At 40.9% G+C, this 24,848-nt stretch overlaps 1 protein-coding gene across 8 annotated transcripts in view; it reads right to left on the bottom strand.

The window, feature by feature from the left end:
• Musk (muscle, skeletal, receptor tyrosine kinase) overlaps nt 1–24,848 on the bottom strand; it is a 92,120-nt gene that overhangs the window by 41,564 nt on the left and 25,708 nt on the right. For 3 of the 8 annotated variants that reach the window (NM_001037127.2, NM_001037128.1, NM_001037129.1), the window contains exons 6-7: nt 8,930–8,959; nt 2,596–2,720 (exon numbers count right to left, since the gene is read on the bottom strand). In NM_001037127.2, the coding sequence (NP_001032204.2) occupies nt 2,596–2,720; nt 8,930–8,959 (155 nt within the window). Of the gene's footprint in view, nt 1–2,595; nt 2,721–8,929; nt 8,960–23,167; nt 23,198–24,848 lie in introns of all 8 variants that reach the window. The other 5 variants (NM_010944.2, NM_001037130.1, NM_001165996.1 and 2 more) reach the window with 2 other exon arrangements.

Below are 24,848 nucleotides of genomic sequence, written 5' to 3'. Positions count from 1 at the left end.
TACTGGTGCTTTTGGGAGTGAAGAGGCAGGCACTTCAACAGGAGGGCAACTCCCATTTACTGTGAAAACCCACCATGCTTGCCAACAGTTGATACAACTGATGACAAGGAATTACATTGATTTAAATTGTATCTAGACTAGAACAATGAAAATATGTTTCTATACCTCATGAACACAATCTTAAAATTGTGAAAAGTTAGTCTTTTGTTTTGTCTGGTCAAACTGACACAAGCTAAAGTCATCTTGAAAGAGTAAACCTCAAATGGGGAATTGCTTCTACCAGACAGTCCTGTAGGCAACTCGGTGGGAAATTTTCTTGACTGTTGGTTGGTATGGGAGAGAACAACCCACTGTGGGAAGGTGGTCCAGGGGTGTATAGGAAGGCAGACTGAGCAAGCCATGGGAAGCAAGCCAATGAGCAGCACCTCTCCATGGCCTCAGCTTCAGTTCCTGTCTCCAGGTTTCCACCCTGACTTCCTTTCAGGATGGACTATAAGCTGTTATCTTAAAACCTTTCGTCCTCAAGTTGATTTTGGTTACAGATAAGATAAAATGTATATTCTCACCAAACACAAATAGCAAGACTCAATATTTTAAAAAATATGGATTTAAGAGTCCTGATTAATTTCCCATTCTGGATAAAAAACACACACACACACAAAACAAAACAAATGAAAACATAACAAAAAAACCAAACCAAAACAAAACAAAATACAACAGAACAAGACAAACAAAAACCCTAGCTGTTATAGACAAACCTTCATACTGAAAAGAACTCCAGAAAAAAATTCACATACAAAAAATGTAGAGTATTATTCTTCCCATGAAAGACTTCCCAACCTTGGAAAATTTTAATTTTCCTTTGGTTGTCTTTAATGAGTGAGAAGAGAAAAATAAATGTAGCAATGATAAAGCATAGAGAATAATTAGATAGCAAAAATGAGAGGTGTCAAAGCACTAGGTATCCGGATCATCTCAATGTGATCTGTAAGAGACATAGTCCATCTATTACACCTGTACTATAATGACTAGGCATATACAAGGAGCTTCGAACCTTACGTGGCCCAAGAGTAGAAGTAACCCTTAGATTCTGACAGAGTGAAGCAAAGATCTTTTCCAGAAGAAAGTACCGCCCTCCAGCCCTCAAATTAGACATCTTCGTTCCAGTATAATGAACAGTGGTCAGTCAAAGATAACCAGACATGAGGGAACAGGGGACAATGGGGAAGAGTCATGGGACAATAGACAATGAAAACAGACTTGCAACCGAGTCCCCTGTCAGGTGAAGGACAGCTGAAGCTGCTTCCCAGCCTTGGCAGGAATTTTTGATTCACAGAGGCCACGTGCACCCCTCATCTCTGCACTCTTCACTCACTGGTCTCTAACCACACAAACCTTGCTGCTCCTCCAACAAATCGTGTCTACACCCTTATCTCAGAGACTTTGGTAATTTTCCAGCAGCTATGCATACAGCTTCCCCTTTCATCATATCCCGACCTCTTCCCAGGTGCCTTGGTACCAAGTAGACTCAACTACTCTCCTGAAACTGGAATCTGTCTCCTAAGGTCCAACTCTCTGACTCATCTCCAGATTTATGGGTTTTCATTGTTGTTGTTGTTTGCTTGCTTGTTTGTTTTGTTTTGTCATAGATAGCGTAATTCACGCAAGTCTCTTTGATTTTATTCTCTATCCTTTCACATCAGAATGGAAGCTGTTTGACATCAAGGAAGGTCTCTCATTTTTCTTGCTCTTGTTGCCACAGAGCCTACAATATTACTTATTGCTCAGATGCTCAATACTTGTTCATAAAGTGAATGTGAGAATGCTTGTATGTAAAGTACTTAGAAGAGGACCTGGCTCAAATAACCATGTGATCACATTAGCTACTAGTAGCACTATTAAAAATGAAATGTTGAGTGGATTACAATTCTGGATTATTTTCCATTAAAGTAACCTCCACCAGTAGACTGGCCTTTTCCTGGAACATTTTATGAAAGTTATTTTAGTTATAGGGAGGACTTAGAACCATTTTTCTTTTACATACAAAAAAAGTAAAAGATATGTGGTACAGGGTAGAATGTCAACTCCCAGGGTTTGATGCCAGTGGTTTCTGCTACCAAGGACAGCTTTAAACACTGGTAAAACTAGGACCAGCAATATAGATAGAAATTGTAACACTATCTTAGTCACTGTGTACTTTGTATCATATTGCTATAATAAAATACTATGACCATGGTGATTTATAAATGATAACATTTCATTTGAGGTTTATGGTTTCAGAGGATTGGAGTCCATGATGGTGGAGCAAAGGTATGGCAGCAGGAACAGTTCAGAGCCTACATCTTGATCAGCAAACTGAAGGCAGAGAGAGTGGCAGAGTGAATAGCTCTTTGATACCTCAAAAGTGTCCCAGTGACATACCTCCTAATCCTTCCCAAAGAGTTCCACCAACTAGGTAGGGACAACATACTCAAACATATGAGGCACCAGGGGCTGTTCTTATTCAAATCACCACACAGCTACTGGTACATGCTGTGTGCAGCAAGTCACCACCAGCAAGTCTTCCCCAAATCACCCCGATCACATGGCACTCACAGCATTTCCGTTTTCAATCCAGCTGATGGTGGGGACAGGGATGCCTATTGCTGTGCAGCGTAGGGTTACAAAGGAACCAAAGGTGACATTGTGGGATTCAGGAGCACGCAGGATTCTTGCAAAAACTGTTAGGAAAACAAAGGGCATGAGTGATTGGCTAAGCAAGGCAGGACTTTAAAACTCCAGTCACACTGTGTGCCCTGAGTATGCTCACCCCTTCAGTATTGCTATGCTTGCCCTCTAGGCTCTCAGTGCTATGATCCTGCATTTGTCACCACCCCAGGACACACTGAGCTTAGTTCCAACATAGAAGTTTACCTTGGTCAATACCCAGTCTAGAACATTTATGCTCATATCTAAATGCGATGGGTTCCTTATGTGTATAACTCGTGTCTCACTTTAAGGGACATTTTCTTAGAGCCATAATCATCCATCACACAGTACAACTCCCAATCACCTTTGCCCTTCTATCTTATGATGGTTACACACTCACTGCTATCTGATACTTGGTCAGTTCCCACTTATGTGTCCTTCAGCTGCCCCATTAGAATGTCTTGGTCTGTTTTGTTTCCTGCTGGATTGAGTGCCCAGAAGAATTCATGATGAAAATAAACCCAAGACACTATTTTAGCAAACTAAAGAAATAATTACTGGTTTATACCCTCAACTCTTTTCTCTCGTATTGAGAACAAATTCAAACATATCACACATTTCAAAGAATGAGATGATGGGGTTGGGGGAGGAGCGTTTAGGATAAGTGTGAGGAGGAGTTTGAGTCTCCTGCGTTTCTTATGGTTATACATCTTCACCAATTTAAAAAAAAATCAATCTTCAGGCTTAGCAGTTCTATCCTGAATTAAAAAGAGAGTGGTGAAAACTCAGAGTGAATTGGAGAACGCAGTTCAGAAGATGAGCTACATTTCTGTCCTCCTTTTCTGATTCAGTGGAAACTGAATCCTCATTAAGTTTATTTACTTTCCCAGAGTAACAGCAGTGATGGTAATGAGCCTGGTCTCATGCCTTCTGATGTTAAGTCCAACAGGCTTTTAAGCTATTATGAAATCTTTTTGTTTTCCTATTGTCAACATATTTTATGCTCTTTTCTGATGTTTTCTAGGGCCCGAGCCCAACACATGACAGGAATTCTAAACCCTAGTTGTCATGGCAATTTGACTTAGCTCTTCTGGTTCATGAAATTCATAGAGTTCATGTGGACAAGGGGGAAGATTGACAAAACAGTCCCAGCGAGGCTGGACCTCCTCAGCAGTCCCTTTATCTTTTGACCTCTTCAGAAGGTCACATCACTCAAGGGTATACAAATGTGCCTATCTCCCTTGACACCTGGATCTTTGGTTGGTGCAAAATTGAATTAACTTGACTTCCTATCTTTTGATATTGAGGACTCTAAGATGTGTTATTTATAACACCATTTGGGGTCAATCACTTTAAATATGTTAATGTTGTATCCCAAAGTTGAGAGGACAGAAAAGTGATAAAAATGTCATGTTCAATGACAACAGTGCTGAAAAAGTACTAAGTTTTTTTTTCTTTTAATATAGTGAATGGTTAACATGCAGTTGAATCTGTCTCTTAAAACTAAAATTGAGGGCTAGAGGTATAGTTTCCTGGGTAGAGTGATTGCCTAAGTTATACAAAGCCCTGGGTTCAGTCCCTAGCACCACATAGACCACATGGAGTAGGACATGTCTGTAATCCCAGCATTGAGGAAATAAAGGCAGGAAAATTGGAGTCCAAGTGGTCATCTTCAGCTACATGGGAGCTTGAGGTCAACATGAACTACATACCATATGACGTTATCTAAAAAATAACAACAATAACCTGGCTTTAGAAGGTCCTGGTATCTAATTAAACACCCAACAAAAATCAGAGTTCAGGAACACAAGAAGCAATATCCTGGAGATCATGTTTGTCAAACTCAGAATGCAGAAAAAAGAGGGAAGAAATCTGCTATGCTCTGAAAGAGATTTAAGGGCCATATCATCTAAGTGCTCACTTTGGATTCTTATTTTCCCCACTGAATCCAAGTTCACAGGCTGTTCTCTTTTGACAGCCAAACCCAGGCTGACCGGCATTCTAGCAGGGGTCAGCCACATAACTGTTCTTGTTTTCTGGTGATAGTAATGGAGATCTAGGCTATGCCACACATCTGTAACACATGGCTGGAATAGTGTGTGCAGGGGCTGGCACTGCAGGTTTGGAGTTGAGTCACTGTAATCGGAAGCACATGGGGCTCACTGCCTTTGAGCACTGAGAACAGTGTGGGCCTTGTAAGACTGGGAGTTGGATCATGTTGGTTTCAGTCTTGTTACAGCAGTGTTCGAATGGCTTGACTGAGCCCTTGGACTTGAAACGAGGGCCTTTTGGATAAAAACTAGGACAATAAAAACAAACTGGAAAAAATAGGAAATCTAGATTCTTTCTCCTATTTTGATTTATAGAAGCAAATGTTTTAATTCGAGAACTTCAAATTCTTCTTGGAAATGTAGTAACAAGGGTGGGTTTATTGCGTTCTGATTTACAGCATTTCTCTTTTCTTTTGGCAGCTATTGCATTATATGGATTGCCACTTAGGTACATTGCGAAACCCTTGATGGTCTATATTGCACAACACAGCTAAGCATAAGTGAGATAGTGAATAAGTCAGCCAGCTGCTCTTGCACAGCTCATCATGATGTCGAACTTCATGGATCCCCTATCCTGCCTGATCCAGTGCTTTCTAGGGGCTCTGTTTGGGCACACGTGATGGGTACTATTGGCCACATAGGTGTATCCGAGACTATAAAACTGCTAATAAATAGTTGTTCTCTCCAAAGTGGACTTCATCATTAAGTGCAGTGTGTTAAGAGAAGAAAATGACCGGAGATTACACTGAAGCCAGCCTATCCCACACTCTTGAGTTATCTCCAAAAGACAAGAGTCGGCCTTCCCTTTGCAGTAGTGACAGACATCTTCAAGCTTTCCTTTCACTTTTCCTCCTCCCAAAGGAGGTTCTAAGCACACTCCATACCTTTGGGTTCCATTGAAATGTCTTGTTTTCATTGTGCCCTCCATGCCCCTCATTCTGGTTATATTCACATATCACTTAGCACCACTTGACAACTGTGGGTCCTTTATTTATTTGTTTTGTGGCTGTCCCTCTCCCTAGGATGCAAACATTATCAAGGTCTAGCTTGGCTTTGCCCATCACTGCAGGCTGACCTATATATGTGGGTCTCTGTGTATTGCTAGATGTACCCTGCCTGGTAGAGGGTAAGAAATCATAAGTATTTGTTAAATGAATAAGTGGATGAGTAGGAGAGTGAGTGGGTGACTTTTCTGGTAAGCTAAGGCAAAAGAAGTTATTTATAGTTTGTGTAGGTCAGCCCTGCTGGACCACCATTCTTTTGCCTATCATACCTCTATGAAGGGAAAGAGCTTGATATGCGGGTGGAAGTTTACCAAAAGGTTACCAGGTCAGGACTTCTCTACCCAGACATTAAGATGAGTCATGGGAAAGGCTGGAGAGGCAAGCATGACAAACACATGTTACGCTAGTCTCCTTGTTAGCTAGATGAGAAGGCTTCCTTCTTCGATCCAGCTTTATCAGCAATAAGGCTCGTGTGTGGCTCCCCATCTGTATTGGTTTCCAGTTTTAAATGTGAAAGGTGAAGGTGGGCTGAGAGAAATTCCAAACACTTAACAACCGTCCACAACAATCCCAGCAGCTGCAACCAAAAATAAAAGTCTGGCTAACTTCATCCCCTGCAGGAATGAACTTGGATATAGTTGGATAGCAGATCCCATTGCTTCGGTGGGTAGCCACAGGCGGAGAATGCAGCCTACGTCATCAGGGAGATGCTCAGTGATCAGGGGAGCTCGGTGAGATCTGCTTCCTAGCCAGTGAAACGCGCATCAAATGTCTTTATTTTGTAATTCACTTTCATGTAAGAAAACATGTTTTTGTTATATAAGCAAGCAAAGTGCTGAATAGGAGTTTGAAATTATTTAGTGATTCGGAGAGATTTTATAACTATTTTGATGTTACACTTCTCTTGCTACAGGTAATCTGATTTCACACGATCTAATCTTCCCATGGGTGAGTATGGCAGCACTCACCAGCACTATGAACAAAAGACGTGGCCAGTGCTGAGCCTTAGGATTTTCTGTTACAGAATCTATTCACATGTTTTGGGCTTTATGTCTCTTGGGTAAACTTGCAGCCCTATTTGAAGGTCAGGAATCCTACATCAAAACAGTTTATAACAAACAGAGGCATACTTCTTCTATCCCCACCCTGAACACCTGCCGCATTCATTTTCCAAATTGCTTTCAGATTTATAACCGGTCTTATGGTTTCCATTTTAAAGGGTGTACGTGTTCAGGAGCTATGTCCATCATAATTGTTCTTGTAATATCTTGGGAAATGCAGGGAGCAGGAAACCTAGGCCAACTCCTGAAATGACAGGTCTCTCTTCTTGTTAGAGGGCAGTTCAAGAGATTTCTCAAATTTCGGCCAGTTCTCTATTTCTGAATGGTTATTTCAAAGGAACAGTGAGAGCTTAGATATTTTACTTTCTCTTACTCTTTTCCTTCTGTAGTATTTCCTACCTTCCGTTGGAGAATTCTTTATAAAGGTTTCAAGGGATCAGTGACAGGCAGGAATAAAGGAGAAAGGGAGATGACTTAAAACTAACCCAGACTGCCAGGTGGAATGCTTTTACTTGATTGGTATTGTAAATAACCTGGTATCTAGAAAGAGGAAAACATTTTAGATACAGGTTAGGCCTCTCCTGTGGCTTAAATCTAAAATGTCTTCCACATGCTCATGTGGTTGGCCACTTTGTCTGCAACTGGTACTGCTGCTTTGGGAGGTTTGGGGTTCTTTCTTTTTTTTTTTTTTTCCTTTGAGGTTTTTTTTATCATTTTAATTATGTGTACATTAATTGTGGGGGAGTATGCACATAGTGTGTGCACATGTAGGTGCAGGTGCTGAGGAGTCCAGAGTAAGATGTCAGATCCCCCAGAGCTGGAGCTAAAGGCAGTTGAGCCTCCCAGGGTGAATGAAGGATCCTCTGTAAAAGCAATGATGCTCTTAACCACTGAGCCATCTCTCTGGCCCGGGTTATAAATTCTCTAGGACAAAAGGTTAGCTAACAGAACTGGGTTGTTGGAGCAGACCTTGAGCACTGTATGTATTTCGGGGTACTGGTCCAGGCTCTCTGCTTCCTGATCCACTGTGACGCACAGGCCTGTCTGTCACCTCACACCCTTGCAGCTGCAGATGGAGTTGTAGCAGTCCTATGCCTTCCCTGCCAAACTGGTTTGTATCCCTTGGCTCTCTGGGCCAAATGAAAGCTCTCCTTCGTAAGGCTGCTTCTGCCTGTTAGCTTGTCAGGGCAATGAGATAAATACTAATACAGTTTTCCTAGTCTGAAAATTTAAAAGGCCAAACTCATTAAGAGTGCCAACATGACTCTCAAAGGTTCATAGATAGACTTCAGATCTTCAGCTTTGGGATGTTCAGCTGGTCAAGTCTGGGCAAACCATTCCAGAATCTGAAAACCTCTGGAAACTGAAGCACATATGACCCTGAGGATTTTGAGTCTAAAGTACTTAATCGGTTTTATTTGTCCCATAAAATGAGAAGGAGGCACTGTTTAAAACAATGGTAGCCTAAGACACATAAGATAGCCTAGAACCGAACTGTGTGACCTGAGGACTTGTGGCTTTTGGCCTCAGATCACCAAAGTTTGGTTGCGAAGAACATGAGTTTTACTGGGAGAGGAGTTACTTTCGCTGATGGGAGGCTTGTCGTCCATGAGGGCTGTCCCAGACAAATATACATCTCCATGTTAATTAAAATAAAAATCACTTCAGTTTTTACTGATCTAGAGCAAATGCACTAAACTCCTCATTGCATTGAAATGTTGGTAACCAAACATAAATTAGCACCCTGAATTTTTTAATACGTCTCCAAAATCTTAATTACCCCCCCACCCAAATAACCTTCTGTCCTGACCCGGGTGGGTTAGTTTTCTTGTCTGTTCTTTCTCTTTAATCTCATGTTGTGGATCTAGAATTTGGAATATGTGATTGTAATCCTTGTCTAGATTCAATGTTCTCCTGAGAACTCTGATGGATCCGTAACCTGCATCTACAGGAAAGCAGCCCCATCTTCAAGTTCTCTGTTTGATGCTGTGACTTCTTACTCCTATGGGCCACTTTCCATTTCTTGACAAAATAATAGGACTTAAGGTCAGGAAAATAAGCCAACGGAAGTATGTATACTGTGCATCTAAAAAGAAGCAGCAAGGCAGAGAGAAGGGGAAAATACCTTTAGCGTCCTGCTCAGGTTCTCTGTCTTCTGTTAATAGGAACAGGAGGAAACCACCAACACGGGCAACAAACAGAAACAAAACAATGCTTGGTGAGAAGGGGACCTTAAGCTGCAGCACAGCCATTGTGCACAATCCAATAAGAAACAAATGCCACGAAGGGAAAGTGCTGACCTTTCTTAGCAAGCAAACGATCCCATGGCACAAGATTCCAAATTACGACTTGTAGTCAGGCAGTATTATACAGAAAATAAACTACGGCATTCTCAAAGACGTAGCTCACTCATGCATTTTTGTTTTAATGTGGATAAGGACAATCCCCCTTTCTTTCAAGGCAACAGAGTGCCTACTATTCCAGTGAATTCTGTTCCTCTGTTTGCTTGGCTTCTCATCTTACCAGGCCCTGCTGTGAAGTCAGTGCTGTGGACTGTGGGATCTCAGCTATCATTTCTATGGCAATAGACTCCTGTTGTGGTAAACAGGGGATTAGGGGGTTTCTGCAGAACCAGGGCCTACCACCAACAAAGATCTGGAGCTCTCATTTTTAACCCCCAGAGGCAGCTCAGAGGGTAGAGAAGAACAAAGCATTCTGGGAACAGAGTAACCAAGGTTGCCCTGGGAAAAAATGAAAGAGAGAGAGAGAGAGAGAAGAGAAAGAGAGACAGACAGACAGACAAAGACAGACAGACAGAGAAAGGGAGTGAAGGAGGGAGGGAGGGGGAAAGAGAGAAAGACAGAAGGAAGGAAAGGAAGGAAGGAAAAGAGAGAGGGAGAGAGAGAGAGGAAGAAAGAAAGAAAGAAAGAAAGAAAGAAAGAAAGAAAGAAAGAAAGAGAGAGAGAAAGAAAGAGGAAAACAAAAACAAAATCTCTAAATCGGATAGAAAGGATGGAGAATTTGTATACATTTTTAGAAACCCTAATCAGGAAAAAAAATTAAAAAAAATTAGCCATTCTAAAATGTTTACTATGACCATATCACACAAATTCTCATGGGTTATTTGTTCAAATCCATGTAGACCCCCCCCTTTTCTTTAGAATTAATTAAATATAAGCCAGTTGCCATATGCATATATATGGAAAAATAGTGATATTGGTGGTAACCACTGTTTCTGGCAGGAATAGGCTTGCCCTGTTCTTCATAGATGATGTGTATTGTCATGTACGACATACACGATGCACTGAGATTGCTCCTGTACCTCTCTGATTGCACATGACCTGTGTGACTGGGGCTATTTTACATATGAAACAGAGCAAACCGCCTAAGACTCAGGGATCTACTGCCCGGGCAGAGCAAGAGTGCAGCGCCCTCATTCTGGTTCAGACATGGAGTCCTTTGCTGTAACCTGGTGTCATGGTGACTAACGTCTCCATTCCGTACTTCATACCCAATCTCCTTAAAGTCAAACACATGTGAAATCTCCTATTTGATTGGACTCTCTGACCTTTGCTGCCAGAAGCTACTAACAATTTATAAATTAATGTCAATTACAAAAAAAGAAAAAAAAGAAAGAAAAGAAAAGAAAACGTTCAGAGGTTGACTGTCAAATGAACCTTGAGTCCAGATGAAGAAATTAGAATTTTACATTCCTAACTGCCAGGGAAAGCACAGAGGAAGTGTTAGTTTCTTCTATACTGGACACTTAGAAACTGTACAGTCCCTGATTTGTTTTTGTTGCAGTTTTACTGTTTGTTTTGTTTTGAGACAAGGCCTTACTGTGCATTGTTTGCTATGCTTAAACCTCTGGCTCCCCTTCTTGCGTGCTAGGAATTTAGGTGAGTTCCACGATACCCAGGAAGAGTCCCTGCTTGTATCCCAGACGCTATCAGAAGAGATGAAAAGAATTTTTGAAGCAAATTAGGACTGAAAAATTGTGAAAGGACACCCCTTTACACACACACACACACACACATACACACACACACACACACGCCAGCTAAACAGAACCAACCAAAGAGATGCAGCGGTGTCTGAGACTTGATGGTTTCCAAAGAACAAGCTTAGAGGTTGGCCTAGGAATTTCACTTTCATATGTATAGCATAGAAATTCCTTTCTATGCATAGATGCAAATATCCACAAATGTCTCACATGCTTTGGCATTAATACACACACATAGAAATACATGCACACACAACTGATGTTATCTTAGAGGAAAAATATGAAAGATTACTCTGTGCGAATCTATTGAAACTCGTATGCACCCCGTGGATCAGTTTGCTGGTCATTTCAAGGACGGATCACAGTCGTAAATTCACCATGTGACCCATGTGTCCATGGTGATTCCTGGAGACTTCTGAACTTGTCATCTGCCAATTTTGAAAATCCTAGCTCATGGCCTTCATCCGTATTTAATTGTTAAATTCTCATCTAATTGTTTTATGTGTTATGCTTTGCCTTATCTGCCAAATGGCTTTTTGAGCTTCTGGGGAAGGCATAATGCTAGAACCAGGGGTAGAAACCAACTTCTGCTGCTCTTTTTCCTCTGAAGTATAGAACCATTTCTCATAGAAAAAAAATCTATAATCTTTAAGAAGTCTTTTGTCATTTGTATAAGGGATGGCTTGCCTTCTGCTTTCCCTACTAGCCTGGGAGGGTGGTTTGGCTAGACAGTGCCTGCCCTGACTGCACAGTGCTCACTCTACTTCCACATCCAAGTTCAACAGTAATCAACTATTCTCTTCAATATGCTCATTTATAGGGAACTCAGGATCATCTTAGCAACCCATTTTGACCAATTCTTTATGAAGAAAAGGGAGAAAGACATATACTCCATATTATTCCTCCTTATGATTACTACCCATAAGACCTGTTTCCTACTTTTATCCACTGGGAAAGAATTGATAAAAGTCCAATTAGTGTTTTGGTGTTTCCAGCTGTAATAGCCACGGCACCTCATTCTGATTGCTAATTTTTCAAACTTCCTTAGCTCTTCTTATCCTGAGTTACTCGAAGTTTACTAATAAGCACGATGAGTCTAATAACTCTAAAGAGAAGAAGCTCTGTATGCACTTTCTTTCTGTGAATACAAATCTGCATGTGTTTTCATTTGTAGTTGTGTGAGATAGTCAGCCAGCTGATGTCATCAAAAATCACAAATACCCACCACTCAGTTTTATTCTTTTTCGTATTAAGGTCTATCTCCCCAAATTCATCTATGTATGTTCATCTGTGAGGTTAATTCATCAGTTCATCAATTGGGGAGGAAATTGGAAGGTTTATCAAAGGTCACGCAGGAAGAAGAAAAACAAAGGTTTTTTTTTTGTTTTGTTTTGTTTTGTTTTTTTTTTTTTTTTGGTTCATGGAGACCCTGAGGAGTGGATGAAGAATCAGAAGGAAGCAGACTTCAGAAGTATGCAGATAGCATGCATTCTTCTGGCTACAAGAGAGAGGTGAGCCAAGACATAACAGGGATTCCACAAGTGAGGCTGAGGTCTCAGAAGAGCTGAACACACACATTCTCTGTTCCTGGCTGGATGTCACTGAGACTTCCTGTTTCTGGGAAGGAGTTATCATGAGAAAAAAGGTCAAATATAAGATAGCAAGGGCTTGGAGAAGCCAGCTGTGTCCTGGCCGGCTCTGGGGGAGAGCGCAGCGAGGTATTTTAGAGAAGTTTGAGCAAGAGGTAAGTACTGAGGTCACCACAAGGGGAGAGAATCTGGGATGTATGAGCCAGCTGCTTTGAACATGAGCACTTTGGAGGTTCCAGGTCTCCTGGTTCTTTTCTTAGCTCAGTGACAAGGACCCAGTCAATGCAGCACAGTGACAGCTCAGAAAGGACAGCAGGCTCTAGGTGTTCTACAAGATGCTATCATGTGCATGTGCCTGTACTTGCATTTTGTTTATAGTATCCAAACAAGCCAGCTAAAGTATCCTGTTTTCTAGATGGATAAAAAGAACAACGTTAACTAGCACTTCCTTTGAATCCTTGGAAACAATGTTACCCACTCTTACTTCTTAGTTATTCCATGAGATAGAAGTTTCATATGATGGACTTGCACCTCAACTTCTTGGCTAGGATTGAAAGTACATGATGATATGTAAACACAGTACAGAGACTATATTTGTGACAGTGCTGAGTTCACAATTCAAAATCATCCCACTAGAACAAATACATAGCAGTATTAAAGAGGATATTAACACTAAACTAATACCTCAGCTAATAGGAAGATAGGCAAAACATAAGAGACAGGCAGGAACTATCAAGTCCCAGTTCTCTCAACAGCAACTGAGGTATGATATATGTCTATGGAAGGATAGATAGATAGATAGATAGATAGATAGATAGATAGATTAGATAGGTAGGTAGGTAGGTAGATAGGTAGGTAGGTAGGTAGGTAGGTAGATAGATAGATAGATAGATAGATAGATAGATAGATAGATAGATAGATAGATAGATTAGATAGGTAGGTAGGTAGATAGGTAGATAGATAGATAGATAGATAGATAGATAGATAGATAGATAGATAGATAGATAGATAGATTAGATAGGTAGGTAGGTAGGTAGGTAGGTAGGTAGGTAGGTAGGTAGGTAGGTAGATAGATAGATAGATAGATAGATAGATAGATAGATAGATAGATAGATAGATAGAGTGCCCATTTGGTGTTGGGAATGAGTAGTTCATTGCTTGAAAACAAAGGCAAGAGTAGGGTGCCCCTCCCTAGGAGAAGAGGATGACACAGTCACAGTACTGCAGAATTTGGGTGCCTATAAGGCTAAATCTTGATTGGACTCCAAACATTACAGATTGGGGTCCTAAATTCTGCTCATAACATCTTTATTAAGAAGAAACCGGGAGGCTTTCTGAGGAAAACCTTCAAACTTACTGGAAAGAGGAAAATTTATTTTAAGGAAGAATAATTAGGAGTAATAATCCATAAGTTCATAGGACACTGGGAATAAGAACGCCAAGAAATCCAAAGCATTTAGTAACTAGGTGATTAACCCCACTGAAAGAAAATAAAAAGATAGCACAAAACTCAACACATAAGCTATAAAAGAATGGGCATGATGAAATGAGAGGCAAAGTTCAAACACAAGTTAATAATCCTGAAGAAAACAATATGAATGCTAAAAATTAAAACAGAATAAAAAATTAAAGAAAAATAGGATAGCTAAAATTCATGTACATATAAGACATACAAAACAGTTTGAACAAGGTTGATTGAAGTATCAGTGAATAAGAAGTTGATATTTAGGAAACCAGGAAGCAGACTGATAAGATAGCACAGAGGTTAAAAGCAATGGCTGCTCTTTCAGAGGTCCTGAGTTCAATTCCCAGCAACCATGTGGTGGCACACAACCATCTATGAGGGCATCTTTTTTTTTTTTCCATTTTTTATTAGGTATTTAGCTCATTTACATTTCCAATGCTATACCAAAAGTCCCCCATATCCACCCACCCCCACTCCCCTGCCCACCCACTCCCCCTTTTTGGCCCTGGTGTTCCCCTGTACTGGGGCATATAAAGTTTGCAAGTCCAATGGTCCTCTCTTTCCAGTGATGGCCGACTAGGCCATCTTTTGATATATATGCAGCTAGAGTCAAGAGCTCCGGGGTACTGGTTAGTTCATAATGTTGTTCCACCTATAGGGTTGCAGATCCCTTTAGCTCCTTGGCTACTTTCTCTAGCTCCTCCATTGGGAGCCCTATGATCCATCCATTAGCTGACTGTGAGCATCCACTTCTGTGTTTGCTAGGCCCCGGCATAGTCTCACAAGAGACAGCTATATCTGGGTCCTTTCAATAAAATCTTGCTAGTGTATGCAATGGTGTCAGCGTTTGGATGCTGATTATGGGGTGGATCCCTGGATATGGCAGTCTCTACATGGTCCATCCTTTCATCTCAGCTCCAAACTTTGTCTCTGTCTATGAGGGCATCTTTAAACCCTCTTCTAACATGTTGGTGTACATGCAGCAGAGCACAAATATATTCAATAAATAATCGAAGGAGGAGGAGGAGGAGGAGGAGGAAGAAGAGGAAGAGGAGGAGGAAGAAGAGGAGGAAGAAAAGAAGAAACTATGAAGCTCTTGGACAAAAAGAGAGGAGAAAACATGCAAGATCAGGGAAGACCATAGAAGTGATCTGAGGCTCTGTTGATGTTGCAAGAGCATGGGAGATCTACAGTAAGGGAGGGGCAGAGAAGCAGCATGCAAAAAGATTATGATCGAAACAGTCTCAAGTTGGAGCAACATCTACATCTCTGGAAGCACTAACCTTGTGGCTTTAAAGTCTGAAACTCATTGTCACTTGTGAGACTTTTAGGCAGGTAGCACAAGGCAACACAACCTGCATGTTTGAATCGGTTAGCTTTGCCTAGGCTTCAGGGGTTTCCCTTTACAGAAGTACTTGAAAACATCTTGGTCTTTCCAGGGATTAGCAGGACTGTAAGTTACTTAGCAAATGAGCGTGTAGGAAGATTTATAAAAATAAGTTGACATTTGTGGTTTGAAAATGTGTCCTCCCTAAGGAAAAAAAAATGGTGCTTGATTTTTCTCCTTAAAGAGCAGGTTGAATTTAATGGCTCATCTCTAACCAATAAAATATGGCAGAAATGATTGCCTAGCTTCTGAGTCTGGACTGTTAGAAAGAGAAAAGAAAAAGAAAAGAAGACAGTTCTCCCTGCTCTCCACTAGCTCTCAGGTAGGCACTAGGGAAAGCGGTAGCTTGTAAGGACACTCAAGCTGCCCTGTACGAAGAAACTGAGGATTCTCACCATCTGGCATCAACTAGAACTAACCTGTATGCATGCCAAGTTGGACCTGATTCTTCCAGCTTCACCAAGCTTTCAGAACAGTGAAGAGGTAGTCAATGTTTCAACTGCATCTATGACCTGGAACAACCCAGCAAACCCAGTCTCTAACTCGTGACACACGACAAGGATGATGTCATTTTTCCTTTAGCCATTACATTTTTATGTGAAATATTACACATTAATAGATGACTGACAGGCCTGATGACAAGCTAGGATAAAAGCACTGATTGTCAAAGGTCAAGAGAAAAATGCCAAAGCTAACAGAACTCGGAGTTGGCTTACCAACCCAAGAAAAAAAGATGACCTTCTTGCCCTTCAGCCTGTGAAGTCACAGGATAACATTGAGAAAAATATTAGGTAATATTTACCATAGGGAGAGAGAGTGGCATTTGTTAAAAGAGTTAGGCTGTGAAAAAGTAGGCTCTCTGCCCTGCTTGGAACACCAGAGACTGTGATTTTAACCTCTGTCAGAGAAAGCACCATCTCTGTGTTAAAAATGTCAAAGCCATCACCAAAGTAGAACACGCTGACTTTAATGTTAGAATCGGCAAGCTCGGGGTGGGGAGTGAATTCAGAAGGAAAAAGGACTGGAATAAAAATCCAGCAGACAAAAGAAACAGCAAAATTAATATTACACATGGTAAAGATATATAGAATCCTGAGGCTGAGGGGAAGGGGTCCCACATTTAAGGCTAGCCTGAGCTATCTAGAACAGCCTTGTAAATTATTAATTAATTAATTAATTAATTAATTAACTCTAACAAATATTAGAAATAAGTTTTTAGACTAAACTTATACACTAAAGATGACAAAATCATTTAGACCGGATTATTTTTACAAATCAGACTATCTTCTACTTACATCCTAACAGGAGGACTAGAAAGGAAGCAACTGAAGACTACAAAGCAATGGGGGAAACATTGAATTAGAATATATCAACAAAATTAATATAAAATACAATAGAATTTATGACAAAAAGTACTCATAGCAAAAAAAAAGAGGAACATTGCCCAAAGGTTAAAAACACTAATTATAAAGGTGGATTTATAATAATAATGTGCATGCACTCAATAAAATAAAAATTTCAAAGCCTGGAAAACTCAAACTGGTGGATTTAAAAAAGATCTGTATCAAACCGGACTGCTAACCCCAGCTGCCGAGAGTTACAGAGTTAGGCTAAGGGGCCTACTTGACTTGACAAGGCCAATCTTTAAAAGGGAAGGTCAGAGTGCTTTAAAAGTGTAAATGAAGGAGAAAAAGAAAACTATGTCTTCTACTGGGGTCCAAGTGCCATTAACTTTTCTGTCACAGTATAAATTTATGGATCATAAAACTAAAATAGAAAGATTATAAATGCTACAAAGCAACTTCTCAAAATAGCTGTTTGCAAAGTCCAGTTCCCCTGGTCTCTTAGTACACCTTTCCAAACAGTTCCTGGCCATTCTGTTACACGGTGAGACGTCACATGGTGATGGTATTTAAGATGAAGATTAAAGAAAATGTCTGAAGTGCTCACCAAGGAGAAATAAAAATTATTCCATTCTTATCAAACACTGAGATGTTGTTTGCCTTTTACTGTTTTGTTCTGTTCTGTTCTGTTCCGCTCTGTTCTGTTCTGTTTTGTTCTAAGACAGCCTAAGACTTAGGGCTCAAGTGTTCCCTTTGATGCTCAAGTAAGGAGCTCATATTTTCCTCTGCACCCAAATGTTCTGATGCAATAACGCATGTGTGGCCCAGTGGTAAAAAGCACACTCTGTCCAGAGGACCTGAGTTCAGGACCCAGCACCCATGTTCACAGTTCCTAACCCTCTGTAAACCCAAGTTCTATGGAGATGTGACACCAGTTTCCGGTCTACGTGGGTACCTGTACACAGACACATCTATCTGCCTTTATGTGTGTGGTTTTCTTTCCAGTCAGTAGCTCAGGGAATCCTGACTCTCTGCCACCAAGTTCTACCTAACTCTAGAGATTTTGGGAAGGACAAACTCAGAAATTAGGCAAACTCAGAAATTGGGAAAGTATTTGGGATAACCTCCTCCCATTTATATATGATATGATACCATGGGTGGTAGATGTGGATTAGAATCTTAATTTTATTGCTCATTGGGGTTTTTTTTTTTTTTATCAGCTACAAAGCATGGGGAGCAAAATTTGAAGCTAGATTCATATTCTCTCTCTCTCTCTCTCTCTCTCTCTCTCTCTCTCTCCCTCTCTCTCTCTCTCTCTCTCTGGTAGCCTTCTGACTCATGAAGACTGTTCTGTCCCTTCAACAGACTTCACAGGCAGGTTGTTTTTGTATTTTATTTTAATATCAGGCTACCTTGGCTCACATTGCTCACAGGTATGAAAAGCATGTCCCCGACTCCACCCCTAAGTGAAACTATCAAGAGAACCACTCTGTGAAAAGGCAAATTTGTCCTGTAGCCATTGATGCTAAACCCTGGATGAGAATCTCTGTAAGTTATTTGAATCTAGAATTGTGTTTTCCAAGAACCACTGAATTAGGGATACTTGCTAGTAGACAAATGCTACCAGCAGTCCAAGGGGTCATTTTTACTAGATTTTATTAATTTATTTTTTTCATTAATTGAATACAAGAGGGTTGAAGAGGAATGATGCCATGGCTCCATAGAGCTCTGCTTCTCAACAGACTCCTATCTTGTTATTCAATCATTAAAATAAAATCTGGAAATAATAACAAACCTTAAAGAAAAATAGAGCCTGAATTCTCTTTTTGACTCTTGGTAGCTAAGGCAAAGCAAAGAAAGAAGATCCTGGTATGCGGCCATTGTTTCCCTTTCTGTCTCTCTTGAAGCAGGGCAGGAACATGCATGAGGCAATCCCCACTGGGCCTCCATCCCTGCAGGAAGTGAAACCAAAGCACACCATCCTCACCAGGACACCCTGCACCAAGTCCTCAAAAGGGCCTCCCCACCTCCATGAGACCGAGGTGCTCTATTGCAGCTGGCACAGAGAATGTGTCTGTGACCTTTAAGATGATAGCATTTTTCTAGCTTATACATAAGGACTGCTGACGACTAAGCATGAGAAAAATATTTACCCAGTTAATCCGAGTAGAGCTTGTTTTATGCTCATGTCTATGCACAGATAGAGAAATGATGATGAAAAAAGAATTTTTCTTTTACTAAATTGGTCCTGCAAACATCTAACTTTAACCATACGCCTATAAAAAGTTGGGCTTCAGTTCCAATGTACTCTTTTAAAGAAGAAAATCATCATTGAGTCAGAATGGAATAAATAAGAACCTCAGTGAGAGCCTGAGACAAGTCACAGGTCGTTGTGGCTGTAGAGATAATCGATGCTGCCACAAACTCTCCCTTCTTGTTATGCTCAGGGTTGAGCACTCTGTGCACATGATACATCTACAATCCCCACCCTGTGAAAGTCCATTTTCTTTCATCTCTCACAGAGGTGTGAGCCACACGACAAATGCCTATTCATCAGTCAGAACTCTTTGTTCCACCTTCTGATGCTCTGAAGTTTCCATGGCTTTTCGCTATGCTTGGAAGTATTCAAGACATGAAACAGCTTATCATAGGTTGGGTTTGAGTGTCTCCTGATGGCCCGTTGCTGTGAGGGTCACCATTCTGTGGTGCTGTTAAGAACCAATGACACTTTTAGAGGTGGGACTTGATGGGGAGAATTTAGGTTGCTCAAACGCACTCTTGAAGAAGATATGCAACCCTGCCCTTCCTGTCTCACTCTTTGCTTCCTGGCCACCATTAAGTAAACCGAAGTCTTTCTTACACACCCTACACGGTGTGTTGTGTTGCTCTAGAACAGCGATTCTCAACCTGTGGGCCATGACTACTTTCCGGGATGAATGACCCTTTCACAGGAGTCACCTAAGACTCTTGGAAACACAGATATTTACATTATGATTCACAAAAGTAGCAAATGCAATTATGAAGTAACGAAAATAATTTTGTGGCTGGGGGGGGGGTGTCACCAAATCTTGATGAACTGTATTAGACAGCCACAGCATTAGGAAGATTGAGAACCACTTCCCTAGTGTCAAGGCCAGGATGAGGCCAAGTGACCACTGACAAAATCCTCTGAGACTGCTAGTCAAAACAAACCTTCCCTCTCTTTAAGTTGGTTGTTTTGGGCATTTTGGTACAGTAATGGAAAGCTGACTGATATAAATCTTAATTTTGCATATTTTTTCTAAGCTACCTCACTACATTAAACATAGCAGGCACTAAACAAGTATAATAATCTAAAATTATAATGGCATTTATTTCTTACTACTTGTGGGTAACCTATCTACTTAGGCTTTTAAGATTCGTCAGGAATAATGACATTCCAAGTAGACATCTTCAAGTCAGTACTTTTCAAAATGTAGCTCTTGAATCACCTTCAGGTAACCAAGGAAGGCAGAAGAGAGTGCAGGACCCCATGGATCTAGAGTTATAGGTTGTCAATAGCCACCTCATGTGGGTACTGAGACCAGACTCCAGTCTCTCCAAAAGCAACAGCAAGCACTCTCAACCACTGACTTCCCTTTCTACCTAGCTCCTCTATATAGACTTTTAGTTGGGTACATTCCAGCCATGGAATAATAAGACTCTTTCTGATCCATTCAACCTAATAGACAAAATTAAGCTTCAGATGCTGTTTGGAGATACATTTCAGAAAGGAAGGGAACAATGCAAGATGAGGAGACATATGAGTTACTACTAGACAGGCCTCTCACACACGATTTTGTCACAGAAATCTCTTCATATCCTTCAGTCACTAATGTTTTAAGTCAGCTTCTCACTTGAGATTTACTTGGAACACAAAGTGATAGAGAAATTCGTATTTCTAGCAAGACCTTGGGGCAAATATCTATTTTTATAGGAATAAAAATTATATAAGCTTGAAAAAGACAAGTTGTTTTTGTTTTGGTGGTTGTTTTTTTTTTTTTTTTTTCCTTTTCCAGAGAGGTTGTCCCCAAATAGCTCCTTTCCAGTTTGCTACTAAAGACTCGTTCCTATTTCTTACACCTCCTTCGATAAGCTTTCTGACAGCACTCGTCACAGTGGGGCCAAAGCAAAGCTATAATCTCTAACAAGCAACAGGCATGCAGGTGCAAGGCGATGCTGATTGAGGGTGGATTTATGTTCTTTGGAACCTAGAGCAGTTGGGAATGTTGACATTCTGTTTATGAAATATGAGAAACCTAGCCAGAAGCGTTCTCTGGACAGAAGTCATCAGCTTTATAACAATGCTCACAGCAGACAAGAATCCTGAACACAGCTAGGATTTATGGAGAAGCTGCCACGGACACTGCAGACTTGTTCCAGCTGAAGGACTCTGAGCTCCCAGTGGTTTCTTCCTCCCACCATCTCCCTTTTTGTTTTAACGCATGAAAAAGTAGATTTTCAAAGGCCAAGTAATTATTCAAACTCTGTAGCTAGTAAGTAGGGCCTTCAGGATTAATAATTACCCAGGGCCAGCCAATTGGTGGACAACTCTCTGAAGACAGATCTATGTAATTTATGCAGACAGAAAGGAAGGAATCACAAATGGATAGTGTAAGATGAGATTAAAAACCCAGAACTACCTCATCCTGTTGTTAGCCTTAGTGTCATTTCATTATTTGCAAATCAAGGGTTTGAACTAATTTCTTACAGTTCCCATTCCAGATAGAAAGTTTGATTCTGATTCTGATAGAATCAAAGCTAATAAAAGTGATCTCCCTCCCCCTCTTCCTTCCCCTCCCTCCCCCTCTTCCTTCCCCTCCCTCCCCCCTCTCCCTCTCTTTCTCCTCTCTCTCCCTCTACCTCCTCTCTCCTCCCTCTCCTCCCTTCCCTTCCTTCCTCCCTTCATCTCCTTTCCTTCCCTCCCTTCCCTTCATCCTCTCCCTTCCCTTCCTTCCTCCCCTCCCTTCTTCCTTCCCTCTTTCCTCCCCTCCCTCCCCTCCCTCTCCCTCCTCCCTCCCCCTCCTCCCTGTCCTTCCTCTCTCTCCCCCTCCTCCTTCCCCTCTCCCCTTCCCCCTCCCCTCCCCTTCCCTCTCCTCTCACTCTCTTTAGTGTTTCCCTGTGCAGCCCTGTTTGTTCTAGAACTCTAGTGGCCAAGCTGGCCTCAAACTTAAGAGATGTGCCTGCCTCTGCCTTCTTGGGATAAAAAGTGTGATCTCTGTTTTAAATTAAAATTTACATTTTGCTACTCATGGATTCTATTGTTTCTGCCTCAAAGATGAAGTTGATACATGAGATGGACTGTTAACTGTCCTTGCAAATTCTTACATTGTTTCTAGTTGCACAAAATATTCCATTAAACCTGTAAGTCACATTGAAGACATTGTCTGTCTGATGTGTCCACAGCACCTGTTCTTAGGAGTGGTATCCTCATCTACACTTCTGTAATTTGAAGGTTGATAACTTACTCTACCAGTAGAAAAACTGAGGCAGAAGGGATTTTTTTTTTTAAGGTAAGCTACTGAAACAGCAAAATGGAGAGTCTAGGCTTTAAACTCAGAAAGTTTACCCAAGACTGGAGCCTGTTCAGTTTCTATGACAATCTGGAGTCTGTGTTATTAGCCAGAACAGCCTGTTCCCTCCAAGAATCATGCCTGCCATAGACTATCAGTCATGAGGCAGTATACTAATTCAAATCTCAAAACTACACACTTGATATCTAAGGAAAATAACTAAAGGTAAACTTATTGGAACCCCTGTTTATCATAGAATTTAAAAGGCTTCCCATTGGTTTCTTTGCATCCAAATACATACATTTTCAATTTACAATTTAAATTTAAGCCCCAAAAAGACAGAGTAGTTTTTTTCCTACCACTTAAAACTTGGAACATCAATCTGACATCTTTGTTGAGTATATTATTTTATTAATGCTCCCTAGGCTGTAAATGTGTATTTGAACCTATGTGTCTCATTTTAATACACAGAAAATCAAGTTAAAGTTTTAACTTTTGTCTCCAGCTAAAGTCTATCAATTTCTGTTCCCAGTGATTTTTCATTTTAAGTAATTACTAAGTACATAAACACTGCCTGAGACTATTTACTTGTTTTCAAACCCTTTTCCTTCAGCAGTTCAGACTGAAAGGGCCCAGCTGTTCTCTGACTTTCGTGGCTGTTGGTTCAGTACTGTAACTGTTAATGTACCTTCTTTTCCTTGGAGCTTTGGTGATAAGTCTACAAGGAAAGGACATTGAGACATTCTTCCCTAAGGTTTCTAGGACTTTTGACAATCACAGCATAATGTCCAAATCAGTAGGTCAGTGTCTTCAGGAGCATGCACCTATCAAATCATGCACAGTCAATTCTGACAAAGATAGCCCCTGGGGGATCAAAGGTTTGTGGGGTTTTCTTTTGTTTGATTGTCAAATGCATGTTCTACTCATGACAGCAAACCAAACCTGTTAGTGGCATCAAACAAGTAGAGCTGACGCCCGGAACAGGACCACTGCACGTCTATTAAAACTGCAATCACTGAGACACAGCACACATGGGGTTAAATACCTCTCTCTGTGGCATTTGTCATATTAAGAGCTGTAGCATAAACAAAGGAAAAAGCAAATCAAATGTGGTATAAATATTACACAATTGCTTCCACTCTTGTAGATGCAACAAGAAAATCTGATCGCCAACAGAGGGGGCAGGCAGAAGTCTAACGTTGTAAAAACACAGTTACTTATGTGTATGTTTATTAGCATCAGTTTCAGAGACATGACGACCAAGAGATTGGAGGGCTGGTAGATAAGTCTGTAGATGACATAGACAGACAGACAGACAGATGATAGATACATAGGTAGGTAGATACATAGATGATAGATAGATAGATAGATAGATAGATAGATAGATAGATAGATAGATAGATGATAGAAAGAGGTAAACAGATAGGTAGACAGAAAGACAGACAGACATTGTTGCTTAACTTAGGATGATCTGCTTTTGTTTGCAAAAGATCTTGAGAAGACAAGTTTCTAAATAGACTTGGCCAGCTCTAAGGGAATGCAAGTACAGCCTTTTAGACTGCAGGAAAACTACCGACGGCCCTCGGTGTCCTGACTAGCAACAGAGGTTCATGTCCTGGAGCCACTTAAAATTTTCCACACTGCTTGCTTTCCCACCTAGCTGCCAACATTCCTGTTCGTGTTGAGATAAAATGCAGTTTTTCAAAGCCTCGTGGAAATAGGAGATGCATAAATATTAGAGAAGCATATAGCAGTGTCTACCTAGAAGGACTCTGTCCACACTGCTGCTGCTTCTTGCTGCTCTGGCTTCATCGGCCCCTTTTGTAGAGCTATCAAGACTTCACACTATGAGGTCTCTGGGATGCTCAGACAGCTCCAGCATCCTTCCTTCCTTCCTTTCCTCCTTCCCCTCCCTCCCTTCCTTTCTTTTTTCCTTCCTTCCCCTTCCTTCCTTCCCCTTCCTTCCTTCTTTCCTTTCCTTTCCTTTCCTTTCCTTTCCTTTCCTTTCCTTTCCTTTCCTTTCCTTTCCTTTCCTTTCCTTTCCTCTTTCTTTCTTCCTTCCTTCCTTTCTTTCTTTCTTTCTTTCTTTCTTTCTTTCTTTCTTTCTTTCTTTCTTTCTTTCTTTTCTTAGACAGGGTTTCTCTGTGTAGCCCTGACTGTCCTGGAACTCACTTTGTAGACCAGGTTAGCCTCAATCTCAGAAATCCACCTGCCTCTTCCTCCCAAGTGCTAGGATTAAAGGTGTGCGCCACCATCACTGGGCTCCAGCATCCTTTCTGTCCAACCTTTATTTCTCTGTGGCTTAAGATGCCAGCAGTGAGCCAGGTTGTAATAGATAATGCAATCATCAGGGGCCTTGGCACATTCTAACATCCATCTAATTTAATTTGGGTCTTGACAACTCTCCACACATTTTGGTTTTCTTCATCTAATAGGACTCATGTGAAGTCAATGTTTACAGGATGCAGTAAAAATCTATATTCGTATATTCAGGGCCATGTAAATAAAGCCGGTTACCCATGGTTAAGTCAAAAACTTGAGGAAAGAAAAAAAAAAAACAACAACAAACAGAAACAGAAAAAGAAAAAGAAAAAGAAAAAGTGTTCACTGGATCTTTCCCAATGATGGAAAAATCTTATATTAAAGACCCATATGAACACACACACGACACACAAAACCAGAAAAAAAGTACATAATCATACCAAAACCACTTCGGTTCTGTAGGA

The sequence above is a fragment of the Mus musculus genome, chromosome 4 (genome assembly GCF_000001635.26).
Source record: "Mus musculus strain C57BL/6J chromosome 4, GRCm38.p6 C57BL/6J".
NCBI classification, from domain to species: domain Eukaryota; kingdom Metazoa; phylum Chordata; class Mammalia; order Rodentia; family Muridae; genus Mus; species Mus musculus.
Note: the sequence above shows the minus strand (reverse complement) of the source record. Positions and strands in the feature narration are given on the sequence as shown.